At 36.8% G+C, this 26,541-nt stretch overlaps 1 protein-coding gene across 1 annotated transcript in view; it reads right to left on the bottom strand.

The window, feature by feature from the left end:
* The window catches only part of NID1 (nidogen 1), a 111,618-nt gene that overhangs the window by 6,599 nt on the left and 78,478 nt on the right, over positions 1–26,541 (bottom strand). The window contains exons 13-17 of the mRNA XM_044671716.1: positions 16,027–16,254; positions 13,701–13,873; positions 6,446–6,572; positions 1,343–1,514; positions 126–283 (exon numbers count right to left, since the gene is read on the bottom strand). Of these exons, the coding sequence (XP_044527651.1) occupies positions 126–283; positions 1,343–1,514; positions 6,446–6,572; positions 13,701–13,873; positions 16,027–16,254 (858 nt within the window). The remainder of the gene's footprint in view (positions 1–125; positions 284–1,342; positions 1,515–6,445; positions 6,573–13,700; positions 13,874–16,026; positions 16,255–26,541) is intronic.

Raw genomic sequence — 26,541 nt, 5'->3', positions numbered from 1 at the left:
ATGACTTGTACGTGGGAAGTTCCCAGCCCTCTCTTTGGTAGTAGATACTCCTGAAGTAAGTACAACATCCAAAGCAAGAGTCACCATTGCTCTCTTTTCATCATACCTGAGAGCATTCAAGTTACCTGCATCTACCCAGCAGAGCAGTGAACTGTAAGTGTCAAAAGTCAATCCATTGGGCAATCCCAGGTCATCTTTCACAAGGATCCTTCGGTTGGTACCATCCATGTAGGAAGTTTCAATTTTAGGACTTTCTCTGTTCCAATCTGTCCAGTAAAGGTTTCTGGAAGAGAGAAGAAGTCATTGAGGAAGAAGAGAAAAGAAAACAAAGGAATACTGAAGTAATATTGAAAAGATTTTTTAGAAGTTCTTTTTAAAAAAGCTCATGGTAAAAATATCATAGTATTTTTATATCTACCACAATAGATTCTAAATAAAACCATGGGGGAAAATGAGCAAGCTTAGAAGAAGAGAATGGGAAAGGGGTAAATTTAACTTTTTAAGTTTCTATTTCCTCCTGCATGTCAACTGGGCCAACTAGTTTTAGAACAAATTCATTCTACAGTCTGAACCAATATATTACCAGTAGAGGTATATTTTCAAAGTCATTCATTATGTATATATAGTCACTATGTAACATAATAACCAAGAATGCATTACAGATTTTGTGGAGTGCAGATGAAGGAATAGATGTGGACTCCAATAGGGACAGGGGGCAATGATACTTGTAAACAGATCCAAAATGTATGAGAGGAGAGAAAAGTGGCTTTCATGAGACCCATAAAGTCCAAATTATAAAGGTAATAAGGACAAAGTACTGTTTGTGAAGGTACTGCTACTTGACATCCAAAGAATGATTATTCTTTGGATTATAATATAATTATCAATGCTTATATCTGGTGATGATTTTGTCAATAATTATAACTATAACTAGTTATGGACTGGGACACCAGCTAAGAATTCTATAGCTGTTCATCTTGGTCACATTTCCAATATTATTCCTATTCAAAACAAGTGAGGAATATGACACTTCCAGGCTGTAAATGTATAAGTCACTTGGTTCATCACTTTTCAGTAGAATAATGCAATGCACGGTGGACACATTGAACCTAAAGTAAGCTACATATGATACATAGGATTTCTGCTAAACAGGGCTTAGTCTACTAAATAGGGTTTGTACAAAATAAGAACTTCAGGAAGAAAAAAAGTTTTCTGAAGAATGTCAACTATTTCTGGTTGTGTCATATTTAGGAAGGGAAATAAGGCTGGTTTTAAGAGCATGCTATCTTAAAAAAATCCCAGAAGTCTTTGAGACATACACATTTATACAAACAAAAAATACCCTCTAATAGAATCTGTTATGATCCCTCTGGGGTTCACCAGATCTGTCTCAAAGAGCACTCGGCGTTGGCTGCCATCAAGCTTTGCTACTTCTATTCGATCCAGATGAGAATCAGTCCAGAAAATGTTGCGACCTAGATGATCGAGTGCAAGTCCTTCTGGACTTCCAAGACCTAGAATCAAACATGGAAACATCACAAATTACCAATCTTCCTTCCTTCCTTTTTCTCTTTTTTTCTTTTTCTTTTTTCCTTCCTAACTTTCTTCCTCTTTCTTTCTTTTTCTTCCTTCCTTCCTTCTTTCTTTCTCTCTCTCTCCCTCATCTTCTATCTTAGAATCAATACTAAGTATCAGTTCCAAGGCAGAAGAGTAGTAAGGGCTAGGCATTTGGGGTTAAGTGATTTGCCCAAGGTCACATCTAGGAAGTATCTGAGTTCAGATTTGAACTTAAGTCCTCCTTTCTCTAGGCCTGGCTCTCTATCCACCTGTCCCTCATGATAGACTTTTAAGTTCAAACTACATTTTAATCTTTTTTCTTAAGTTTAGCCAATTAACAAAACAATAAATTCAAGTTCTGATTTGTAGTGCTGCCTATTTCGAAGATGTAACTACTCATACTCCAAATTTAACCATTGACTCAAGCCAGTACAAGCTAGCTTCAGCACAAGGGGCATTATAAGATACAACCTCTAGTCTTTCAGAAAATGCAGAGTGACAGGTTCATTCATTTTAGGTGGTAAAAAAGGAGAGAAGAGGGATAAATCTAGACCGGTGATTTTAATTGAAAAAGTAAACTCCCTCTACTAATTCAGATCAGTTGTCTACAACTTAAAATCATAGGCAGCTAGTTATCTGGGAGGATACACTGAGAATTTAAGTGGCTTTCCCAGGTATACAAAGTCAGGTGTAGCAGAGGTAGGTCTTGGTTCCTCCTGATTCCAAGACCAGCTCTAATCTATATCATAATGTTTAGGGTTCATTCATTAGTCTCTGGAGAACACTTGGAATTGGTCTGACTCAAAGTAACAAATTTTGCAGCATCTTCAGTATTTACAATTGTATTTTATCTACTCTGTTAAGAGAAACGCACATGCTAAGCACGCTGATCTTTACTTAACTGTTGTCTGTTTACTTTAAAATTCAGGTTATATGTTAAGTTGAGCTCTAAATCTTATTCTATTAAATTTCAGTGCTGTCCATAAACACTCAACTTGGAGTTGAGATTATTGTCCTTTTCCATTGGTTGATTTGAAAAGAAGTAAAATGAAGAGAAACAAGGGAAAACTACGAGTTGAATGAAGAGAAAAAAATATACGGCTTACGATGGAAACAGTAAACTATGACTGCAAAATGTAAATGATAAAAATGCTAAAAAGAAGCTTTGATTACAGATTAAATGGCAGTTAGATAGCACAGTGGTTAGAGCACCAGGTCTGGCATCAAGAAGAGGAGTCATCCTGAGTCCAAATCTGGCCTTAGGCTAGCTGTATGACTCTGGACAAGTCACTTAACCCTGCTTGCCTTCAGTTCCTCATCTGTAAAAACTGAAGAAGGAAGTGGAAAACTGCTCTAGTAACTGCAAAGAAAACTCTAAATAGGGTCACAAAGAGCTGGACATGACTGGAAAATGACTGAACAACTGAGAGAGCTGAACCTGGATTCAGGAAGCCTGCATTCAAATCTGGCCTTGGAAACTAACTGCATGAACCTGAGCAAGTCACTTAAATTCTGCCTGCCTCAATCATCTTATTTATAAAATGAGGATTGTAATAATAGGGCCCGTTTCCCAGGCTTATTGTAAGGATCAAATGAGATAATATTTGTATAGTTCTTTGCAAACATTAAAGCCCTACATAAACGCACTACAGAGAGGTCTGACCTGGTGGCTAGACTGCCAGGCTTAGAGAGTTGGGAAAATCTGGGTTCAAATCTTACCTCTGACACTTAATAGCTATTAAGTCATTTGAATTAGCCAGAACTTTAGATTCTTCATCTGTAAAATGAGAGTTGAATTTTATGGCCTCTAAACTTCTTTCTAGTTCTAAAACTATCATCCTAAATGTTTTATTGTATTTTCCCCCCAATTACATGTAGAAATAATTTTAACATGTTTTCTGGCATTTTGCTATCCAAATTCTCTCTCTCTCTTCCTTCCCCTTCTTTTGTTCCCCTCTCCCCAAGATGGCAAGTAATCTGATAGAGGTTATACAGGTGGTATCATGCAATATATATTTCCATATTCATTCTATTATGAAAGAAGATACATATCATTCACATAAGAAAAAAAATTCTATGATTCAATGAATGGTGGATGAAACACTTCTTTCTTCTCGGTAGAAAGACACGAGTCTATGAGTAAAGAATACTGCAGAAGCCAACAGACACTGGAGCTTTATAAGATGACTTTTCCTTAATTGTTTTTGTTTGTTTTAGGCAGGGTTCAGTTGGGAAGTATGTTGAGAAATAATTGTCATGTAGGAAACAAAAGTCACCAATACAACTTTAAAAAAAAAAAAAAAAGGAGAGTTGAAATGGGGAGAACCTACTATAAGAAGAATTTGTTCCCTAATGTCCCCTATGGTGTTTTTAATTTCTATTCAGCCTCCTACCTGGGTGATCTGGGGAAGTAAGGTAGTCAGCACAATGCTTAATTCAGAATGTATTAACTTTCATTGAATTTTAAAGAATCCAAACGCAAAGGCTGTTGCCCCTACCCATTCTCCCCTCAGACTTCTGATGGGAACCAAGCCATTACATGTCAGAGACATCAAAGCCACCTCAGACCCCCTCCCTGAGGAAGTTCATTAGGAACAAAAAGCTGCAGTGGGGGCAAAGTCTTTTTTATTCAAAGGAAAGTACAGATTTGTAAAGTATTAAAATATTTCACATGTCCCTGGAGGCTAAGGGAGGGGGAGGATGACCTCTTGAGGTCATGTCCCACTCTTTGATTCCATGAGACAGGATCAGAATAAATCACTATGGAGTAAATTTGGAATGAGGCCATCCTGCGTGGGCTATGTGGGATACTCAGAGCACATACATGCTCACAGTGACAGGGGTGGGGAGGGACTATTAAGATAATATTTTTATAGGATGCTTGAAGAAGTCCCAGAGGAAGCTCATTATCTCATCAATAAAAATCTTGGTCCTAATTCAAACTCCAAGAAGATCCAGGAATCGCCCTACCTCCCCACCCCCAGAGACATGTTGCTCATGGTCCATGATGTTGAGATCTGGAAAATGTCAGCCAACATATGCAACTAGAGAAGAATGACAAGGCCTCAAATTTCATATTATATGTTCATGCTTAAAATAAAATATAATAATATAAATATAAAATATTTTAAAATAAAATAAATATTAAATATAAAAATATAATAGTAAGAATGATGTTTATATGTTCAGTCAATAAACATTTATTAAGCACCAACTATGAACCAGGCTCTGTCCTAGTGCTGGGGATAGAAAGAAAAGGCAAAAGATAGTCCCTGCATACAAGGGGTTCGTGGACTAATGCAGGAAACTATAAATAACTATGTACAAATAGGCTATTTGCAGGACACACTGCACATAATCAATAAAGAGAAGTAGAATTAAGAGGGATGGAGAAAGGCTTCTGGTAGAAGAAGCTGAAACTTGAAGAAAGTCAGAGTATAAGACGTAGGAAAAGGAAAAAGGTAAACACTACTGCACTCTCTATAAAGCATTAAGCTGAAAGGCCGAAGTTTCTCTGCTTTGGGTGAATAGCTCACACAGTGACTTTTCTTCTGCAAGGATCAGATTTGGGTTTCTTTCATTCCGTGTTTTGGCAGTAAGTAAGTAGGCTTTTGTTGGGAACATTTCTGACTGTGCAGAATTGTCTTGGATGGTTATCAGGTCCAAGAGCAACAGGAAATAGCTGACATTGACCTACTAGCTTAGCCTAGCCCACTGAGTTTTGAACTCAAAATGAAGATAATAGTCTCAACATTTTGGGAAAAGGAACGCCTGAACAAATGCAAAATGGCATCTGGAAAGTTTCTGCTCGTTGACCAATTGTGAAAAGTAGCAATAGTCCACTTGATAATGGAGTTTTGTAGCAAAGAACTCAGTGGTTGTGTTCACAACCAAACACATTTAATTCAACTTTAATTTAATCCCTACCATATTAACTTCTGGCAAAATCAACCAAAGGGAAAAAGCCCAGGGGTCTACTTCAAAAGCACTGGGACCCTTTGAGAATAAGAATAGTCAGTGAAATGTCAAATTGGAAATTGGAGAGCCATGTTCCATCTCGAGCAAGGAGAAACCAAAAGCCAGAAGCTTATTTTAAAAGACACGCTGTTGTGATTTAGCAGTTCGTGTTGGAAGCAAAATGATTTTCTATTATATTATACTCCAGTTTACCAATCAAAACCCAGAACAACCAATGCTATTTCAATACAGGTCTGCAGGATAAAAATGTCTCTAAATCAGGTCAATAAACCATTTATTTTAAGCATTAGTCATGGCTTGAAAATTCTTGTGCAATGGTAGGATTTGCTTAGACTTATAGATGTCACTGTGATGGGATCCGTCCTGCTTTAGTGGGGCAACTTGAGTTGGGATTTGAAGTGGGGCAACTTGAGTTGGAATTCTGTCTTGATCAGTTATTTCACCTGGATAACCTTGGGCAAGTTGCTTACCGGTCTCTCTAGGCTTTGTTTTCCTCATCTGTAAATTGGGTGGTTAAGAAAAAGAGAGGAGCTTCAAAGACAATATAAAATGGTAGACATTTGCCCAGTGAGATTTAGAAACCAATGCTATTTCCTAACCCTATTGTCAGTGAGCTACCAATGAAAAACAGTGAAAGGGAGGTCATACCATAAAGTGATTTTCTAGATGGTTTCTCAGCTCCCTTCCTATTCTAAACCTATGAGCCTATGACCCTCCTAGGGAGAGGTGAATTTAAAAAGGAAATTCTTGAAGCAATTTTGCTATAGGATGATATTTGAAGCCAGGAGTCCCTGCCTGATGCATTGGATTGTGAAATGCCATCTCCAATTATATCCTACCATGGAGGCAGAGATAGATCTGTCCTTTTTCCTAGAAACAAAACCAATGAAGGATAGAAAGCATTTCCCACCTTGCTTAATGATAGTTGTTGGCTCCCCACCATAAAGGCTGGCTCTCCCAATGGCAGGTTCACTGATGTCTGTCCAGTAAACCACCTTATCCACACAGTCAAAGGCAAGTCCGATAATAACTTTATCCTGTAAGTGAAAAGAAGCTTGTTATAGAGATAGCTCTATACACTCACAATGACTTAAAGGATAAAATTTGCACTAAAAAGTAATGGGCAAGGGAGTAGCTAGGCGCCTCAATGGATTGACAGCCAGACCTAGAGACGGAGGTCCTGGGTTCAAATCTGATCTCAGATACTTCCTAGCTGTGTGACCCTGGGCAAGTCATTTACCCCTCATTTCTCAGCCCTTACCCCTCTTCTGCCTTGGAACCAATGCACAATATTGATTCTAAGATGGAAGGTAAAGGTTTTATTTTTTATTTTTTAAGTAATGGTACCAGAGGTAGCTGGGTGGCTCAGTGGATTAATAACCAGGCCTAGCAACAGGAGGTCCTGGTTTCACATTTGGCCTCAGATACTTCCTAGCTGTGTGACCCTGGGCAAGTCCACTTGACCCCCATTGCTTATCCCTTACCACTCTTCTGCCTTGGATCCAACATACTGTATTGATTCTAAGACAGAAGGTAAGGGTTTTAAAAAAAAGTAATGGGGACCTAACCCGAAAAGGAACTTAGCTGAAATCTCTAATATGATGACCAATCAAATTACTACGTGGCCTCTGGGAAGATCTTGAATATTTCCTTCATCTGTATTCTTCCCCCATAGGACAGGTCACATTTTATTTTTAAACCCTTACCTTCCATCTTAAAATCAATACTAATGATTGGTTCCAAGGCAAAAGAGTGGTAAGGGCTAGGCAATGGGGATTAAATGACTTGCCCAGGGTCACACAACTAGGTAGTGTCTGAGACCAGATTTGAACCCAGGACATCTTGCCTCTAAACTTGGCTTTCAATCCACTGACCCACCTACCTGACCCTAGCATAGATCATATTAATGTTACCAGTAATGCTGGTATGTTTTTTTAAAAATCCTAATGCCTCCTTATCAACCAAATTTTTTATTGGTCCTACTCAGATTTATCCATTTCATATTCTTCCCATCATCTCCCCATGTTAAGAAAGTACAAACATTTACTTCTATTTAATTCACCATAGATAGTCATTCCTCACTATATTGCAGTTCACTTATCACTGTTTCACTGTACTGTGGGTTTAAAAAAAAATCTAACTCTTTATAGTGGAATTTTCGTTATATTGCGAGATTTTGCAGATGAATACCGCACTGGACATGCAATAGAAATGCAGTACTCCCCTACCACTTGTGCAAGTTTGCCAAAGTGACATGGATCACGGCTGAGCGCAAAGCAGGGGTTTCTGTTTTAACTGATGGAATGAAAGGCGCCCAACCACAGTGCTGTGTTCAGTATCCCGGGCGCTGATTCGCTCAGTGTTTACAAGACTGTGGGAAAGGTTAATAAGAGTGTGGAAAGGGTTTGTAGGAGAGGGGGCAGGGGTTAGAAAGCCTTAAAATAGATATAAATAATAAAATAAATATAATGCCACTACTTTGCAGATTTTCACCTATGGAATCTCTGGATCGTAACTTCCAAATAGGTGAGGGATCGCTGTATTTTCTAAGCAACATGGGACAACATGGTGTAGAGGAAGTTTTTCTTTGGTCTTACAGTTAGAAGACCTGAATTCAAGAGCCATCTCTGCTAATTACTGCCTCTGAGATCCTTGGAACAAGTCATTGAACCTCTCCAAGACTCAGTGATCCCTATAAGTTGGGGACAATAATGCAATAGTCTGCCTGAGGCAATGTGTTATATGTTTTAGGGGATACAAAATGAATTACATGGTATTTTCCATCAAGAGGTTTATAAACTGGAAGGGGTTAAGTCCCATTGATTGCCTTGGGAAAGCAATTTTTCTAAATGGCCCCTAAAACAAGCATTCTTCCTCCTTTGAATGAATGCTATCCTCACAGCAGATTTGGCTATTCTACATGAGGTTCCATGTACATAACCCCTTTGAGTATTGTAGTTATGCATTTTCTCCTTGGCCAAACATTAAGAAAAAGTTAATCTCTTTAGAGATACTCATGTCAGTGACTCAGAAGAAAATCTAATAATGTTTCATTAGATACTTGATGCCATTTCTGGTAAGTCAATGCAAGGCTTAAATCATTTGGAAACCAGGGGACATGAAAAGGCTAGCTTTGCTTAAAAACACACACACACACACACACACACACACACACACTTGCTTGTATGTTGAATTTCTGAGCATTTATAATTCTATAAGGAAACACTGGGGTGGTGGGAAGGGTAAGTTAGGCCAAAAAACAGCTACAAGGAATTTTCTGAGAATTGAGTTCCCCACTCATACACTCTCATTTCAATCTCTTCCTCAGAATAGCTTCTGCCTCAATGACTGGATTTAGAGAAAATTTTTATTCATCAAAAGGAATTTTCCAAATCATTGTGTTCTAATGTCTACTATTTCTTGTATGCTAGATGTGAAAAAATAATGAAGAGGAAAAGAGTACATTCTTTAAAGAAATTTTTGAAAATTTAAAGGAAATTTTTTTTTAATTTGCCAGTTATTTTTGGATTTTCTCCTTTCCTTTGTGATAAGAGAGAATGATGGCTCCGTGGAAAAATGCTAGGCCTAGATATAGGAGGTTCTGCATTCATATGTGATCTCAGACATTTCCTAGCTGCTGGGCAAGTCATTTGACCCCAATTGCCTAGCCCTTACTGCTCTTCTGTCTTGGAACTTACTTATAAGATACTTAGTATATAGATTCCAAGATAGAATGTAATTTTTAAAAGAGGGAATAGAAGAATGACAATGGTAAAAAGTGATTGTGGGGGATAGAGAAGATGAATAAAATGGAAAAGAAAAGCAAAAAGACTGAGGAGGTAACAAGAGGAATAATGACAATTTCATATGAAATAAATGGATCATTTTTGAATAGGCAAAAGGAAAAAGATCCTTATGAAAGCTAACTGCTTCTGTGTCTGAGCTGGAGACTACCTAAATATTTACTTGTTTACTTCCTTTTTTTCCTCTCTTCCATCCTTCCTTATTGAACATTTTTCCCCACTATATATGCTTTTCCTCCCTTGGTTTCAGAGATAATACTTTCCTTTGGATATCTCCTTGTGCTTTCTTCTCAATCTCTTTCACCAGCTCCTTGTCCTCTTTCTGCATATTTATGGTGGATGTTGTCCAAAGCTCTCTTCTTAGTCCTCTTCTTTTCTGCCTCTACATTCTTTCACTTGATATGCTCATTCACTCCAATGTATTCAACTACCACTGTTTTGTAGTTCATAACTAATGATATTTCTAGAGCTGAAAATGATCTCAGATATCCTTTAGTCTAGACCTTCATTTTGCAGATTATGAATACAGACCCATTAGACATGAGCCACGTCTCTAGATTATCTCTTTTCTGTGGTTCAGGACCACATTTTCCAGTCAACAAGCATTTATTAAGTACCTACTTTGGGCCATACATCAATGACTATCTACAGGATATCTCCATTGGAATGTCCTTAACACCATAAAACTCACCATGTCCAAAACTGATACATCTCTCTCTCTCTCTTTCTCTCTCTCTCTCTTATTTTTTTTTCCCTTAGAGATGCTCCATATTCTGACTCTATTATTCTTACCCCATATATTTGGTCTCCAATGTTTGAAAACAATCATTCATATGAATAAGTATTTATTAAGTACCTATCATGTGTCATGTATTATGCTATCTTTGTTTTGTCTCTTCCTTTCTTTGCCTTTCATATCAATCAGTTGCCAAGTATTGTCAATTCTATGCCACAATATCTTTCAGATTTCTTGTCTTGTCCCCTTTACTTTATTCCCAATGCCTTCACCTTTTTAAGGTTTCGTTACCACCTACTGTAACTACTGCAAAATCCTAGTAGGCATCATTGCCTTTGCTTTTCTTCTCTTAATCCACATCTTTTTTTAAACAGGGTTACTAAACAGAGTAGATTAGGTTAATGCTATGGACATAGTATTTGACAAAGTCTCTCCTTGTGAGAGGATGGAAAGGGGTGAATTAGTTAAGGGACTTTGGAAATGGTTGAAAAACTGGACTTAAATATGTCATGAATGAATTGATGTCAGCTTGGAGGGAGGTCTCCAGTGGTGTATAACATGGAACTATCTCTCTAGTTCAACATTTTCATTAGAGATAAGGTTGAAAATCAAAAGGAGAAGGTAAGAGCATGAATTATGTAACCATGTTAACTTTTCTAAAACATAAATATTAATAAATGTTTTAAAAAAAGAAAAAGAAATGAATATGAATGGTGGGTAGAATATATATATATATATATATATATGTCTGTCTCTCTGTCTCCTGGATCTTCTTGAGGATTGATTGTATGTATTGATATGTGTTAGTGGAAATTTGGGGTTCATTGAGCTTTAATATTTAGATATATGATATAAACATCCTGCAGACATTTAAAAAAAAAAAAGAAAATCAAAGGGAGTACGTTAATCAAAATTATAGATGAGACAAGAAGATAGAATCAAGATCTAAAAAGTATTTGACAAGCTAAAACACTGGACCAAACCTAATAATATGAAATTTAATGGGGAGGAATGTGAAATCCTACACTTGGACTCAAACAATCAGTTTTATAAGTATGAGATGGGGAAGTATGGATAGAAGTTGGTTTAAAAAAGATCTGGCAGTGTTAATAGGTTAATAGGTAAGTCAACGGTATGAGATGGTAATTTAAAAAGATAAAACAATCTTAATGAGATGGTAATTTAAAAAGATAAAACAATCTTAATCTGCATTAAAGAAGGAATAGTGTTCCAAATGATGTAAATGATCGCCCCGTTGTCTTCTGCCCTGGACCGACAAAACAGCACCAGATTTTCTTTCTCCTCTTTCTTAAACATCTGAAGTATTACTTTTTTCTGGATACTACATTTCAGGAAAGACAGCTGTATTTTGCCCAGAAAAGTGACCAAGATGGTGGGAAATAACACAAGAGAAGGACTGCCTGAAGAAACTAAGGGTGTTTGGCTAAGAGAAGAAAGGACTTGGAAAAAACACAGTAACTGCCATTAAGTTTTTGAAAGTCTATTATGTGGAAGAGAGATCAGATTTGTCCTACTTGACTCTAGGAAACAGAATTAGGGGGCAGAGTATTGCAGAGGCAGATTTAAGTTCGATGAAAGAAAATATTTTCTAATCAGATTACTCAAAAATGGGATGGACTGTCTCTGAGTAGAGTATGTTCCCCAACATAAAGGTGTTAAAGCATAGTCTAGACCACATATTCTCAAACTTTTTGGTATCAGGATTCTTAACACTCTTAAAAATTATTGAGGACCTCCCATGAATAGCCTTTGTTTATGGCAGTTATATAGATTGATATTTACCTTATTAGAAATTAAAACATCTTCATATTATTATGAAAATAATTTTGACCTCACAGACTCTGAAAATCTTCATATGGTATTTGACAACACTTAGAAAACCACTCAGTTAGATAATTGCTAATTAGTATTATTGTATAGAAAATCTTTGAGGTTCCTTCCAACTCTGAAATCTGGTCATTCTGTGGAATAGGAAGACTAATTATACAGCTATTAAACTAGTCTAGGTAGGATAAAACGAGTAGCTAAACTCTAATGATATGAGACGGGGATGAGCGAGGTATGGCAGAGATAGAAATGACAGGACTTGGTAACTGATAGTATTTGTATGATCACAGAAAGGAATGAATAAAATATGAGTTTGAGATTACATGAATAGGTGACTTTAGAGAGATGGTGGGGTATTAATAGAAATAATGAAATCAGGAAGAATATCAGGTTTGGAACAAAAATTGGTTCATTTCATATTGTGCTAGAGCCATGGAACATTTAATGCTGAGTATTTTAGAATGGAGCTTAGGTAAGAAGTAAGGTTGAAAATGCATATTTGAGACTCACCTAGACAGAGATACAAGACAGAAGAGAGAATATCTAAGAGAAGTGCTACAGAAAAATCAAGAGGGATATAAATTGAAAAAAAGTTCCTTGGTTTATAGTTAACCTTCATGTGAACAATTTGAGTAGAGTAATGGAAAGAGAAATCAGCCATCAAAGTGTTGAACAGTGGTTAGGAAGTAGAAGCAGTGAACATTCTCTACTCTTTGGAGAAGTCTACTTTTCTAATATAGTCATTTGCATGACCAAAAGGTATCATGTCAGGTCTTTTGCTACAGAGTAGAGAAGGAAGTCAGATAATTTGGCCTAATAGATATCACTTAATATTCAATCTGTTGGGGGCTGGGACCCCTAAGTTAGGCACCAAATGTTATCAGACTGAGTTCTGGTCCAGGTGCCTGTGTAGATCAGGACACCTCATTCTCTCCAATGAACAGCCATGTGGAGAAATTCCATTAGTTTCTGCCTATATAAAGCTAATCAGGGGCACCTGTCCATCTCCTCAAGCCCAGCCTAGGAGAGGAAGCAGAGGGACCTTGACTTTTTCTCTATAAAAATCCCATCCCTCACTACTCTAAAAAGAAAAGTAGCAGCAGTTCTACTTCCAAAGAAGCAGAGGCTCCACTTCTACCAGCCCAGACCACATCTCCCAAATAACCCCAATAAAAACTTTGCATGAAATGAAAAGAACTTGAGTGGCAAATTCTTTTGAAGTGAGACCAAAACCTGAACACAAAAAATTATGCCTAAATAATAAAAAAATTAACAAACACCCAGCATTTATTCATGAAACATAAAAAAAAATTCATTCCCATGTCTCTGGAAAGTGTGTATACAAGGTCGAGTCGATACTATAGAATGAATTACTTTAGTCTTTGGGGAGGATAAAACAAGCCCAAGAGAAACATAAAACAAGATAACACACTCCCAGGGACCCAAGCTTTCCATCACTGAAATGTATTATAAAGGGAGACTTTTTTAGGACCCAGTTCATACAATTCTTTCAACAAAATAGAAAGAAGAGAAACTCAAAATTATCTCAGAGGTGAGCCTCATAACCAGCCCTGGAAGTTGGGTAGAGGCCACATGGTACTTGGCCCCCTTCTAGCAACAGGAAACTGAATCAGAGCAACTTCCTAAAGATCACATGCAATGAAAATTGCATTAGAGCCTTGGAAAGAACTCTGGCCTTTATCTGACTAGAGCACACTGTTTCTTCAAGTGCATTCCAGAGCAAATGTTATGATCAGATGCAACAGTTATGTACTTACAGGAGCATGAAGTAAAGCCTTGGCCTCAGTTTTCTTCATATTATTTCCTTCTAGTGGGACACGCTCTATTTTCCCTGTCTGGGCAAAGAGTAAGTGTGTCCCAGGGGGGAGAGGGATTACAGCTGGAGGAACTGAAGGTCCAGGGTGGACTGGAGGAGCAACTGTGCTCAAACCTAGGTGAAAAAAGGTGATGGTCAGTTCTAGTGCCAGGGTTCAAACAAAGAGACCATTTTAGAAGAACAACAAAGGCAGAAGATAGTTTTTTTTTTAAAGCCCGCAACCCATCAATAGGCATTTAATTGTTAAGAATATATATGAAATATATGAGTTGGACATAAAAAGACAAATTAGAAAAAGATGACCTGTTTCCCTCTATATTGAGTTCTAAAGGAATATGAATAGATAGAGAATAGCATTGATCAGTGAAAAGAGAACTGACTGAGTTCAAATCTTGCTTCTGATAATATCTGTGTGATCTTAGCAGGTCATACAACCTACCTAGGCCTCAGTTTCTCAATTTGTAAAAAGAAGAGGTTGGATTATAATGCCTTTAGGATCACTTGCATCTTTAGCTCTATGATCCTATGATCTCCATGAAAAGTGATTGTTTTGGTTTATGAAAGTTATAGCATTGCCTCTGACAGCATCAAGATAATTTTTCTTTGCATTAAAATATTAGTGGGTTTCAACCCCAAACAAGAACAAATAAAGTGTTCTTAATATTCAAGTACAGTCAGAAGCTGTTAATCCAGTTTGTCAATTATCTAGGTCCTCAGGTTCTACTCTTCCCCAATACTGCCTATCTTTTTTATTTCATTAATGAATTTAACAGAGGGACCAAAGCAAGAGAGATAAAGAAAAATCAAATTCTATTGTTTGCTACTTAACACTTTGGGTGAAGTGTTTGGTGTGAATGAGATTAGTAATTCATGAAAGGTTCTGGATTGTCAATGTATGTACCCTACATTATCATAGGTAATTAAATGTTGACTTTACTAGCTTTTAGTAATCAGGATGTCATGTCATTTATGATAGAATCAAAGGATCTGATTGCTAAAATGGTCCGTATTGTTCATCTCCCTTAATTTAAAGTAAAAAAATAAGGCTGAGAAATTAAATGTCTGCCCAACATCATTTAACCAGTTAGTGGCACAACTGGGACAAAACTCAGGTTTCATAATTCCAGGTCTATGACACCACCTCATTACTGTATGTGAATTCAAGTTCATTGGGAACTTTCAAGGCTTTGCTTTACCTATTGTAAAATCCACCCAGTATCTTTTAAGGCCTTGGGATACAAATAAAAAAAAATGACTCCAGATCACTTATTGAGACTTAACTAGCTATCAGCTCCAAGCAAGGCATGAGGTGAAAGTCTAAAACCATTTTCTACAGATCCACACATTCCGATCAGAATTGTGACAGGCAATAGAGTAGAAGAGAACCTGAAAACCTGGAGCCTTTGAAAGTTCACATCAGGGAGCCCTTAGCATGAATCTTGTCACTTTTCCTAATTATAATGAAGGAGAAGGATCAGAGGTGAATATCTAACACCAAGGGCTAAAATCCTTCAATACGTTTGCTAAAGGGCATACTGATAAACAGGAACACTTACACTTTTAGGATTAATTTTATGGTTGAAATTTTTCTTGAGACACCACGAGTTTGCACATGTTTGTGAAGGGCAGTTCTTAAAGTGTAGTCAAGGGAAATCTAGTGGTCCTTGAGACCCTTTCAGGGAATCTGAAAAGTCAAAATTATTTTCGTAATACTACTAATATGTTTCAATATTGAATAGGGTAAATACAGATACATGTAACTCACATAAAGATTTTTGGGGATCCTCAGTAATTTTAAGAGTGTAAAGGGGTTTTGAGACCAAATAGTTCATGAATAGTGCTTGCAGAAAGGATAGTTGGAGAGGTGGGAAGAGGTAGGCTTGGCCAATGTACCAGTTTAGAGTTGGAATATCTGATAAATACAGCAGATGGGTGCTGAAATAGGATCTTTGGATCAGATCTATATTAAAATACCAGAGAAACCATAGCTTCAGAGATTTAGTACAGGAAGAGCCATTGAAAGTCACCTAGTCTAAGATTATCCCTGTTTTACAAAAAAAGGAAACTAAGGCACAGAGCACTTATGTCCAAAAGTATATTATACTTAAGTAAGTGACAGAGCTAGGCTTTGACTTCAGGTCCTTTCATTCCAAAGCGAGCACTCATTGCATTGAACCATGTTAGTAAATTCTATTGCACAGCCTAATGAATACCAGGTTCATTTGTGTGATATGAATTTTCTCTTGAGTTTGGAACTAACAACTTACATGGGGGTCTCATTCCAGGGCCGGTCCTGGTGCCATCAATCTCATTGCCGTCTCGATCCACACACCAACAGTACCCACTGCTGTGATGGCACTGCATTGGTACATAATGCCCGTGTTCATCACATTCAGGAACAAATTGCCCCACAGGTCTGGGCCGTCTTGGGTCAGTGGCACCCACAACTCCTAGAATATGTTCTCTTTGACGCTGGCACCTGGTTTTCTCCACTTCTGTTAAGGAGTTAAGAAGACAAGATGGCAGTTAGCATTGCTAATAACCAATCTGCATTTTTAATGGGCACAGAAAAAAAGAAGTTTTCATTACTTTCAGATTGAATCAATTTAATAAGCTTATCTGTTGCCTGGACTTAAAATTTAAAAAAAAAAAAATCTTTTTCTTTAAACCTCTGCCCTACATTGATGCAAGCTCATCATTACATAAATCAATTCAATTCAACAAGCATCTATTGCATCAAACTAAGTTCAAATGTTTTATTGACAAATGTCAAATTATTTTCACTGACATATGTTTATTCTTCCTTGATTAGATTAAGGTGCTTGGCATTTATCCAAGGCTTTCCTCCGGTGCACAACTAGGATGCTAATATAGTGAATTGCATTCTTTTATTTGCTGAAAGAAGGGATAAGCTTTTTTTCAGATCTCCACCACTTGCTAGTAATGCTAGTAGCCCACCCATTACTCTATATTTACTTTGTATATATTTTCTATCTTCTTATATGGATACACATTTTCCCTGAAAGTCCGTAAGCTCCTTAAGGGGAACAATGATTTCATTTTTGTCTTTGTATTCTTTGTGCCTAGCACTGCTATATAAAACTACCAAGAATTGTCTGGCATTCTTACCGTGTCTCACTGTGACACGTATGACCTACAGCTAAGTATCTGTGTCTCATGCTGTAATTTAAATAAATGTCAGCTGTGGTGGTGGTGAACTCTCATGTACTTCCCTGACTATTAAGCAATGGTTTTCGTGTAAGCATGCTTACTAAATCTGTAAAGGAAAGACGGAGTAGTGGGAAGAGATGGGCTTGGCCACTGTACCATTGCAGGGTTGGGACATCTGGCAGAAACAATTGACTGACATTGAAATAGTGTTGATCATTAAAACAGATGGAAGTATGCACACATGAAAATTGCTGCTTAATAGTCAAGGGAAATTCCTTAGAGAGACATTCTATGCCTCATTTCCACAAGACCTCTTGGCCTGACTGTTGCACATTAATGCTAAAAGTGATAGTCAAAGCAATTCATTTCCTTATTTGCCCTGGTCCTAGGCTCCTCACTGCCCTACCTGACTTTGTTATAACACATACCATGATTTTTTAAAATTATTTTTATTTCTTTCATTAAATCTTTCTCAATTACATGTAAAAAACTTTTAACAATCTTTTTTTTAAATTTGAATTCCAACTTTTAAACATTAAGCTCTTCAGCTAATGGCACTAAATTGCTATTCAAGGCCTTTCCAGTTTGTATCTGGCAGTTTTGATTTAGTTGGCACAGCTTTTACAAAACTGGAGTTGCTTTCCTGAGATTACAAAGCATTGGAATAGAATTTTCATGAATTCTCTGAGTTCTTGAGGCTACATCAGATAATGATAACTCTGTAAATCTCTTGAGTAAGGGCTCAAAGGCAAACTGAATGTTTTCACCCTAAAACTAGCCTCATAAAGTTCAGAAAGGTTCATCACTAGGTTTACTGCAGAGTTTTGAATTTTTAAGCCTTAACAACTTTCACAAAGTCTACTACATAGAACATTATGAGATGTAAAATGAATAATTTTGATTATGTTAAATTAAAACATTATATACAAACAAAACCAATATAACCAAGATTAGAAGGGAAATAACAAACTGGAAAAACATTTTACATCAAATTTCATTGATAAAGCTCTCATTTCTCAAATATATAAAGAACAGAGTCAAAATAATAAAAATACAAGTCATTCCCCAATTGATAAATGATCAAATAATAAGAACAAGCAGTCTTCAGATAAAGAAATCAAAGCTATTAACAATCATACGAAAAAATGTTCTAAACCACTCTTGGTAAGAGAAATGCAAATTAGAACAACTCTGAGGTACCTCCTCATACCTATCAGATCGGCCAATATGATAGTAAAGAGAAATGATAAATGTTGGAGGGTATGGTAAAATTGGGACACTAATGCATTGTTGGTAGAGTTGTAAAGAAAACCAACCATTCTGGAGGCAATTTGGAACTATGCCCAATTTAAGAGGTCACAGATCCATTTGAGAACTAGAATTTCTAGATTTGTAGGCTGAAGAGAGATCATCCCTATGAAGAAGACTGGATTATATATCTCAGATAACAAAGCTTTAAAGTCACCATGATATCATGATGAAACATTAGTGCTCACATTCGTGGAGGAGGAAGGCAGGGAAGTGATGACTTTGATGATACACAGTTATAAATATCTACCTTCAATCACATATTCCCTATTTTCCTGCTAGTCATTCTTAGAATCTCTCCTAATGCAGAGAAATGACATCGTAAGAGCTGAGTTCAAATACTGCCTCTCTTACTACCTGTGTAACCACAGCAAGTCATTTAATCTTTATGAGGATCAGTTATTTCCTCTGTAAAATGAGTGGGCTGAACTCTAAGTAATTAAAAAATCCATGAAATTCATAGAGAACAAATAATAATAAAATATACTGTCCTTAGTCTCTTTAACTGTTGATACTTGACTGACATAAACTGATTGTCATTGCTGTGTCTTACAGCCTTTATATCAGGAGTGCTTGGTATGATGCTCTACATATAGCAGAAATTCAATCAGCATTGCTGATGATGACATTGGTATGCCATTATACTGGATTACTATTACTAGGAAAGGGTTGGACTAGCTAATCTTATGTCTAAAAAGTAAGATAGGCTTTTATACATATTATATGGATAGGTTAATTATGGCTAAGTTTTCAAGGGAATGTGATTTGTTCTTTTTTTGATGGTTGAAAGTTGATAATAAGTTTAGAGTTTATATGATGTTCAGCCACTATATAAATGCTGGAATTATCATCTAGAGAGCAATGCTTCTAAATGTCATGTCTCATATTTAGGTACCGAAAAACCTTCCCTCATCTATGACTCAGGAAATGGAATTTCAAGTGTGTTTATGAGACATTATGATATCATCAGTTTTACTGGGCTGACTGTCCTTTGCCTAAACTACCTAGACTATGTGCCTGAGGAGAATCATAGAGATAACAGCTGAAAGTCTGATAATGAAAATGAGGTTTTCCTTTTCCCTGAACTGAGGGTTACCCTCAATCCATGGGGAAATTTCCACTGAGGACTAGAGGGTAGGAACATGGGACCTTGGCGTCTTGCTGATAAAATGATAAAAAAGAAAAACTAATGTCTGACATTCACATGGCCTTAAGGAAAAGTAGATTATTGGAGCTGGATGCAAGAGACTGCCAACCCTAGGCCTGGCTCTCTATCCACTGAGTCACCTAGCAGCCCTCAGCAAGATTGTTTTGAACAATTTCTTTGCAATCCCACTAAAACCATACTAGCATGAAGTGCTGTCCTTTTTTCTATGGGCATTTTATTTACACAAAGAGATAAACAAAATATATTTTGTCTGAAATTCACACCAAAAAAAGTCTAGAGGAGAAGCACAAACATTGAGAGAACCTAAGAGAAGTTACCCTCCAAATAAAAATGCTTGAAAAAAGATACATAAAAGTCTAAGTAGACTGAGAAGGAAAGCTTGCTTCTCAGAAGGAAAGGTATTAACTGATGGTAGAGAGAGCTAGAGTGCGTTGTTTTTTAGCAACTAATTTGAATATGAATATTTTCAGGTTTTGAAGGTAACTGCTAGGAAATTGAGTCAATAAAACTATATAGGGATTAGGAAAAAATTTCCTGATATATCTGACAGAAACATGGATTATAGTTTCTCATTAAGAAGTCAGTTTGAGAAGATTCAGAGAAACTAACAAAAGAAGCTTATTACAGAACAGCAAAAGCCATGGAGATGAGAAGCTAACGTGAGCTGAAATACAGCTGATTAAAGTAAGGCAGGCTTTGCAGTTGATAAAGGGAACTGAATCTGATTGAAGAAAGCTTAGGTGCTGGGAGCAGTTTGGAGGAAGAAGCACCCTATAAAGTGTGGAAGAGAGCTAGCAGGCTGCCTTACTCTCAGTTAACATCTATCTATACCTTGAAAGAGAGGAAACCCTTAGAAACTTTGTCCTTTATTGCCCTCTATTTTTTTAAGTGGGGTGAGTGAGTGAGGGGCATTGTATTTACCAATCACAGAAAGGTGACCTGGATAAAAGGGAACTGCTTCTCAACAAAAGAGTAGTTTGCTACCCCAGTGCCTAAACAAGAAAGCAGACATGGGAAGCTCTGGATACCTGATGCGGTGTCCAAAGAGTATTACTAAGCGGGTTCATTTGGCAGAAGAGCATAAAGACTCAAAAGGGAAATGAGTGCCATGTTGTGCTATAAACTGATCCCTAAAGAGACCATAGACATACAGTCCTAAAATACAGGCTCATGCAGTAGTCATGACCTATTATTTCCTATTCATATACCTCTCTGCTATGTTTCTTTAAGTTTGTGTCCACTCCTCCCTCCCACAGAGACTTTGTGTATTGGTAAGAAAGTGTGACCAAAGTTTATAGACACTATTTTCTCCTGATTATTCTTGCTTCAGCTTTTACTTAATAAATGCTTCATGATTAAGAATTAATGATGCTACTATGACTTTTTGTGTGTGAATGTTAAGCAAATCATGAGGGATTCAGGAGCTATAATTGGAAATATAGTCATGTATTTTGCCTTATACCTAGATTTGAAGAGAGAGTTATAGCTATCCTTCTGAAGAACCACTCCAACTTACCAGGATGGGATACAAATAGGGATGAGTGAGCCAATCCCAGCTTAGGAAGATCAAGAGTGTGGAAAGAATTAAGGGACTTGGGAGAGAAGTGTTATCACACTTTTCCCTGTGCTACAGCAGTCTCTTTATTATACATTGATAAACACTTTTTGATTATATATGTTGTACTTATTTCCATCTTCACATCTTTGCCCATCAATTTTTCTCTCCTCTGGTTATCTAAACTCCACTGATCCTTCAAGACCTAGCTTAAATTTTTGATAGTATTTAGAACCAGAAGTGACTTAACAGACTGAAGCATCAAACTCAAATAGAAATGGATCCTTCTGGGTACAGATTGACTTAGAAAGGAACAAACTGACATTGTCTATATTATACTGTATTTTTATTTACTTTGTTAAGCATTTCCCAATTACATTTTAAGTTGATTTGGGGCACACCAGAGTTTTGCCTTCCTCAAATCTGACATCTGTTTTATGCTCTGACACATCATTTTCTGTCTATACTAGTTCACTTTTCTAAACCTAGTATAAGGATAAGAAGGAAACTTGAGATTTCATTGGGGAAACTCCTTGATGAGGCAACTGCTTTTCCCAATACAAACTGGTAACATTTCTGCACATTACAGTCTTAGAGAATTGCAAAAATGTGATAAAAAGTTAAACAATAGCCACTGTGTCAGAGGTAGACTTGAACTGTGGCTTCAAGGCTGGCTCTCTATCCACTATACCATGCTGCCCCTCTATCACTTATACTACACCCTGTAGCCCTTAAGTAATCTTTAATTGATTCATGTATATTCATGTCGCCTTGCCTGGATTATAAACTCTATGAGGGCAGAGATCATGTTAGACTTTTCTTTGTGAGTTGGGGTTGTTTCATTCTTCATACTCGTTACCCCCAGTGCTTAGCACGTAGTAAGTATGGCATTTAATAAATATTGATTGATTCTATATCTCCACAATCCTTTAAAAAGTTCTGGGTACATGGCAGAGGCTCAGTAAATATGTATACATTAATAAATTTAATCTATAAATTCTACATCTGTTCCCTGATTGTGACATTTGATCTTCTATCTCCATGCTTAGAATCCATTCTTTCTTCACCTCTGTCTCATAAAATTCCCAACATCCTTAAGCTTTGCTTAAGTGTTCTCTCCTACTAGAAGTCTTTCCTTAATTCTTTTCAGTTTCTAATGCCCTCTCTGAGAAATCAATAATAATAACCATAATAGTTAATATTTATAGACCATTTACTATGTGCCAGGCACTGTGTTAAGTGCTTTGCATTTTATTACTTCATATCATCCTCACAACAACCTTGGTGGGTAGGTGCTATTATCATTTCCATTTTCAGATGATGAAACTGAGGCAAACAGAGATTAAATGACTTTCCCAGGGTCACACAGATAGTAAGCATCTGAGGCTAGACATGAACACAGGTTTTCCTGACTCCAAGGCAGATGCCTATCCACTGAGCCACCTAAATGGCCCAAATTATTTTGTATATATTTTAATTTAATTTTCTATGTACATTTTGTGTCTCCCACCAACCCACCATAGAATGTAAAGTTCTTTGAGGCTTTTGTCTTTGTCACCCCAGTTCCTACTTATAAGGATGATATTAGAAATCAAGTCTTGTTATATTAGTTTAGAGATAAGAAGTAGAGAAGTTAGCTTGAGAAAGAATTGGAGTTTGAAACAGATCTGAGACAGAGGGTCAGTTTCAAATGTTGACAGTGTAATGATTTTTCTGTGGCAGTTACTCTCTCAGAGTGCTGGGAGCAGGTGATATCTTCTTTTCTCTCTCTCTCTCTCCTTACTGTCTGAGGCAGAAGAAAAGGAAGGGAAAACCTGAAGGAGCTAAGTAATTTCCTTTTCCAACTTGGCAAAAACTAGTGACTATCTATTGCTGTTTCATAAATTGTTTTATCTTTGAGAAGACTAAAGAAAGACCTGGTCTTTGGTTTGTACTCTGAGTCTGCTAAGGCTCAGAGTGCTAATTTGGTTCTTGCTGAAGCTCAGTCAGCTGGCCTTTGTTATTTTTACAACTTGGAGACAAAGTTAAGAATTATATACTTCATATAAGGATAATAGTGTTAGTTTATTGAAGAATAGGGAAAATTGGGCTAGTCAGATCAGGAAGGATCAGTGTAGTCTGTGGAAACAGGAGAAGTGGTTCCTTGAGGAACCAGGGTTTTTTTTTTATTTGGGTGGAATTAGAATCCTATAGTTAGAAATCCTTTTATTTCCTTATATTCTCATTAAATAATTTATTTTTGTATAACAAGAGTCTCCTTTGTGTCCGTGCACCTGGCCCTGAAGAGAAGTTCACTTATGAGCTTCACTTCACTTATACAAACTGAAGATGCTTTGTAAGCACAGCAAACAGAGTATCTAATCAGTTTATATCCTTAATCAATTAATTGCTTATTATTTTTACATAGTACAGTGTCCAGCACATGATTTATCAGTAGGTATTAAGTAGCTACTATAAATCAGTCAATAAAGTGCAAAAGGGAAATAGTAAATGCTTCCAAAGAGCATACATTCTACTAGCATACAGTAGATTCTTAATAAATGTTGTTGAATGAAAGAACAAATTGATTAGATCTATTCTCTCATTTGTCTTAAGAATAATTTCAGGAGTTGAAGTGGAAGAACTGTTATCCCCATATGTTAGGAGTGGAAATCTACCCCAGCTGGTGATGGTAAGAGAAACAGAAGAGGAAGCCATAAATGAGATGTAGATAAATAAATTAATGTGTATGTCAAACATGAGCTGATGGTTACAAGAGATAAACTCTGATGAAAGTCAGGCACAAGATGGAAAACTTTCAGCTTGAGAAAGTCCTACCCGGCCTTCCCAGAAAAGTTTGGGGAATTATCTTATCACTGTTTATTATTTTCCAATCTGGTAATGTTTTACTTCAGTAAAAACAAACTTTCTGAAATCCCACCAGATTGAGTTTCACTGGCCTTTATACTGTACCAGATGGATAAAATTAGTGGTTTCATGAAACCGCAATAATTAACTTTAGAAAAGTATCCATTTTTGAAGAGAGTGGTGTTTGAACAAAATACAGGCAGCCAAACATAAAGATGCTTTTTGAAATGCATAAATCCAAAGCAAAGGGGTAGCTTTTGTTTAACTGATCAAATATTTCCCAATAAGAACTTGCAACTTTTGTAAATAGAGATTTCCCTTATTCTGAGAAATTCTGTCAATGGGTGAGGGGGGGGATCACATTTTTTTTTCAGAAGTTTTCAGTGGTCTGATTTTTTCAATTCAGTTTTTCCCTCTGGGAACACATCTATGATTTTACAGGTGAAGTCAGGAAAACATCTGAAGATATTCACTCTATTAGCTTCACTACAGTACAACTATTTCATTAAAACTAGAAGCCCTAGAATAAGAATGCCTTAAAGGACCAAACCATATCAGTTGATGCATTACATTTTTTTTAAAAGTCTATAAAACAAATAAAATGGAGGTGAAAATATTTATTTTGAAATAATGTTATAATATTTTTGTATCAACTGATATACCTGGTCCATCTAGTTGCACTCTAATAAAGCTGATCTTAGGGTTAGAGATTTGCTTGAGGTATAGAACTGTTAAGTGACTTACCTAGGGCCACATGCTCTGAATCAAAGTAAGAGATTGGATAGAAAACTCAGGAGAATGAAACTGTCTTACTTCTGTTTCAGGGCTCTAACCATTAAACTATTCTGCCTCTATGTACCATATATCGCTTGGCTCTCCATGGCAGTAAATTAATTCATAAATAAACACAATTCTATTATGGTTTTCTTTTAGAGCTGGCTCTCTGAGTGACTTTAATTCCTAATCAATTTAATTGAATTTAATAAGTACTTATTCAATTGAGTGATCATGTGATTATTTTTGTCATTTTTGGTATGTTGGATAGAGATGTAGTCTCTGATATTTATAGTCTCTATTTTCCTCCTTGTTAATAGTTTTTGCCTTTGTTTAAGTCATAGCATCAACTTCTGCCTGCAGGTGATCATTGAGTCTATCCATTCTGTGTATGACCTTTGGCAACTTATGAGGGACATGAGTAAGAGTAGCATAGAGTAAAACATTATCATAGATTATAATTTGCACTACAAAAAGGAATATAAATATTGTATATATAAATAATATAAATATCTAGATCCCTAGAAGTATTCAAATGAGAATATTTAAGGATATTTTTAGTAGAAATCATCAGAATGTCATATCAAATGCCCTTTTGGGGCTGGCACTGTAGAGGAAGCCAAGATCATTGGTCTTGGATTCCAAAAATCTGGGTTTGAATGAGGTTAAGTTATATAATCCCTAGTGTCCCTTCTGTTGTTGATTGACAGATATTTGCTTCTAAGCCACAACCTTTAGCATAGTTGATTAGTCTCCAGAAATTGTGAGGTTCACCTTAGATTCCTGACCAGGAACTTAGGACAGAATCCAACCAAACCTGACTAGTGTCGCTCCATCAACCTACCCAGTCACTCTGTCCTAGGTGGTTAGGTTAATCTGAGCAGTCTTGTTCTTTTTATAAACTCATGTGGTCTATTGGCCTTTCCTCTAAGCACCTGCAGATTGCATTTGCAGTTATTCAGCTCCCTCTCCAAGTACATCAGCCAAACTTGAAGATTTGTAATTGCCAAGTCTCTAAGCTTTGGCATCGAGAATAGCAGCTCATGATAGTCAGGGCAAGTGGCAGCAAGTACAGGAAAAGATCTCTGTTCAATTTTATAAGTCGTTCATAAGATGATCAAGGGTTTTATGTGCAAGTGTTGACTTCATGGTATGCCAAGATTAAGAATAATAAACTGCTCTATGGAATGGAAAAGCATGTATTAAGCGCTTTCTGTGTGCTAGACACTGTTCTTAGTACTAGGCATTGAGAAGATACAAGTAAGGCAGTCAGTTCCTGCTCTTCAAGAGCTTACATTCCAACAGGGGAAGACAAATCTATAGAAAAATGGTGGCCACAGAGTTATGTTCTAGGGGTGGAGATTTGTTTGTTCTCATATCTAGAGCAAGAAAGAAAAGGAGAGATGGTGGGAGATACAGTAGCTTAGCAAGAAAACAGCTGGGGACTGGCTCCATAGGTCCAGGCTACCTATTGTGAATATTAGCAATCAAAAGTCAGAGGGATCTAGAGTGCTAAGTCAGAGGTGAAGGCTAGAGTTCAGAGCATAACAGCATGAAGATGGCCAAGAAGTAGTCATTTATGTAAATACATTATTTTTTCCCATCATTAACTATCATCAGTATATATTATAAGATCCCGTAGACTTACGTTACATATTTCTAGAATAAGTGAAGCTGCTTCTCCCTTTTGTGAGGAAAATCCACAATGTGAGTTGTCAGTATGTCACTGACATCTGTACTTTTTTTTTTTTTTTTGGAGGAAAAAAAATCATGTTCTGACAACAGAAAGCTCCCTCCACCCACCAATCCATCAGGAATGTTCATGATTAACCCTACCAGTCTTTCTCATGATCTGTCCCTCCCTGCCACCTCTACTCTCACTTCAAGACTATATAGTTAGCTATGAGACTTTTGGCAATGGCATTCCCCTAGAAAAAAAATGGCTGGATTTATACACAT

This window comes from Gracilinanus agilis, chromosome 4 (genome assembly GCF_016433145.1).
Source record: "Gracilinanus agilis isolate LMUSP501 chromosome 4, AgileGrace, whole genome shotgun sequence".
Taxonomy (NCBI): Eukaryota; Metazoa; Chordata; class Mammalia; order Didelphimorphia; family Didelphidae; genus Gracilinanus; species Gracilinanus agilis.
The sequence above is the reverse complement of the archived record's forward strand: the minus strand, read 5'-3'. Positions and strand labels throughout refer to the sequence as shown.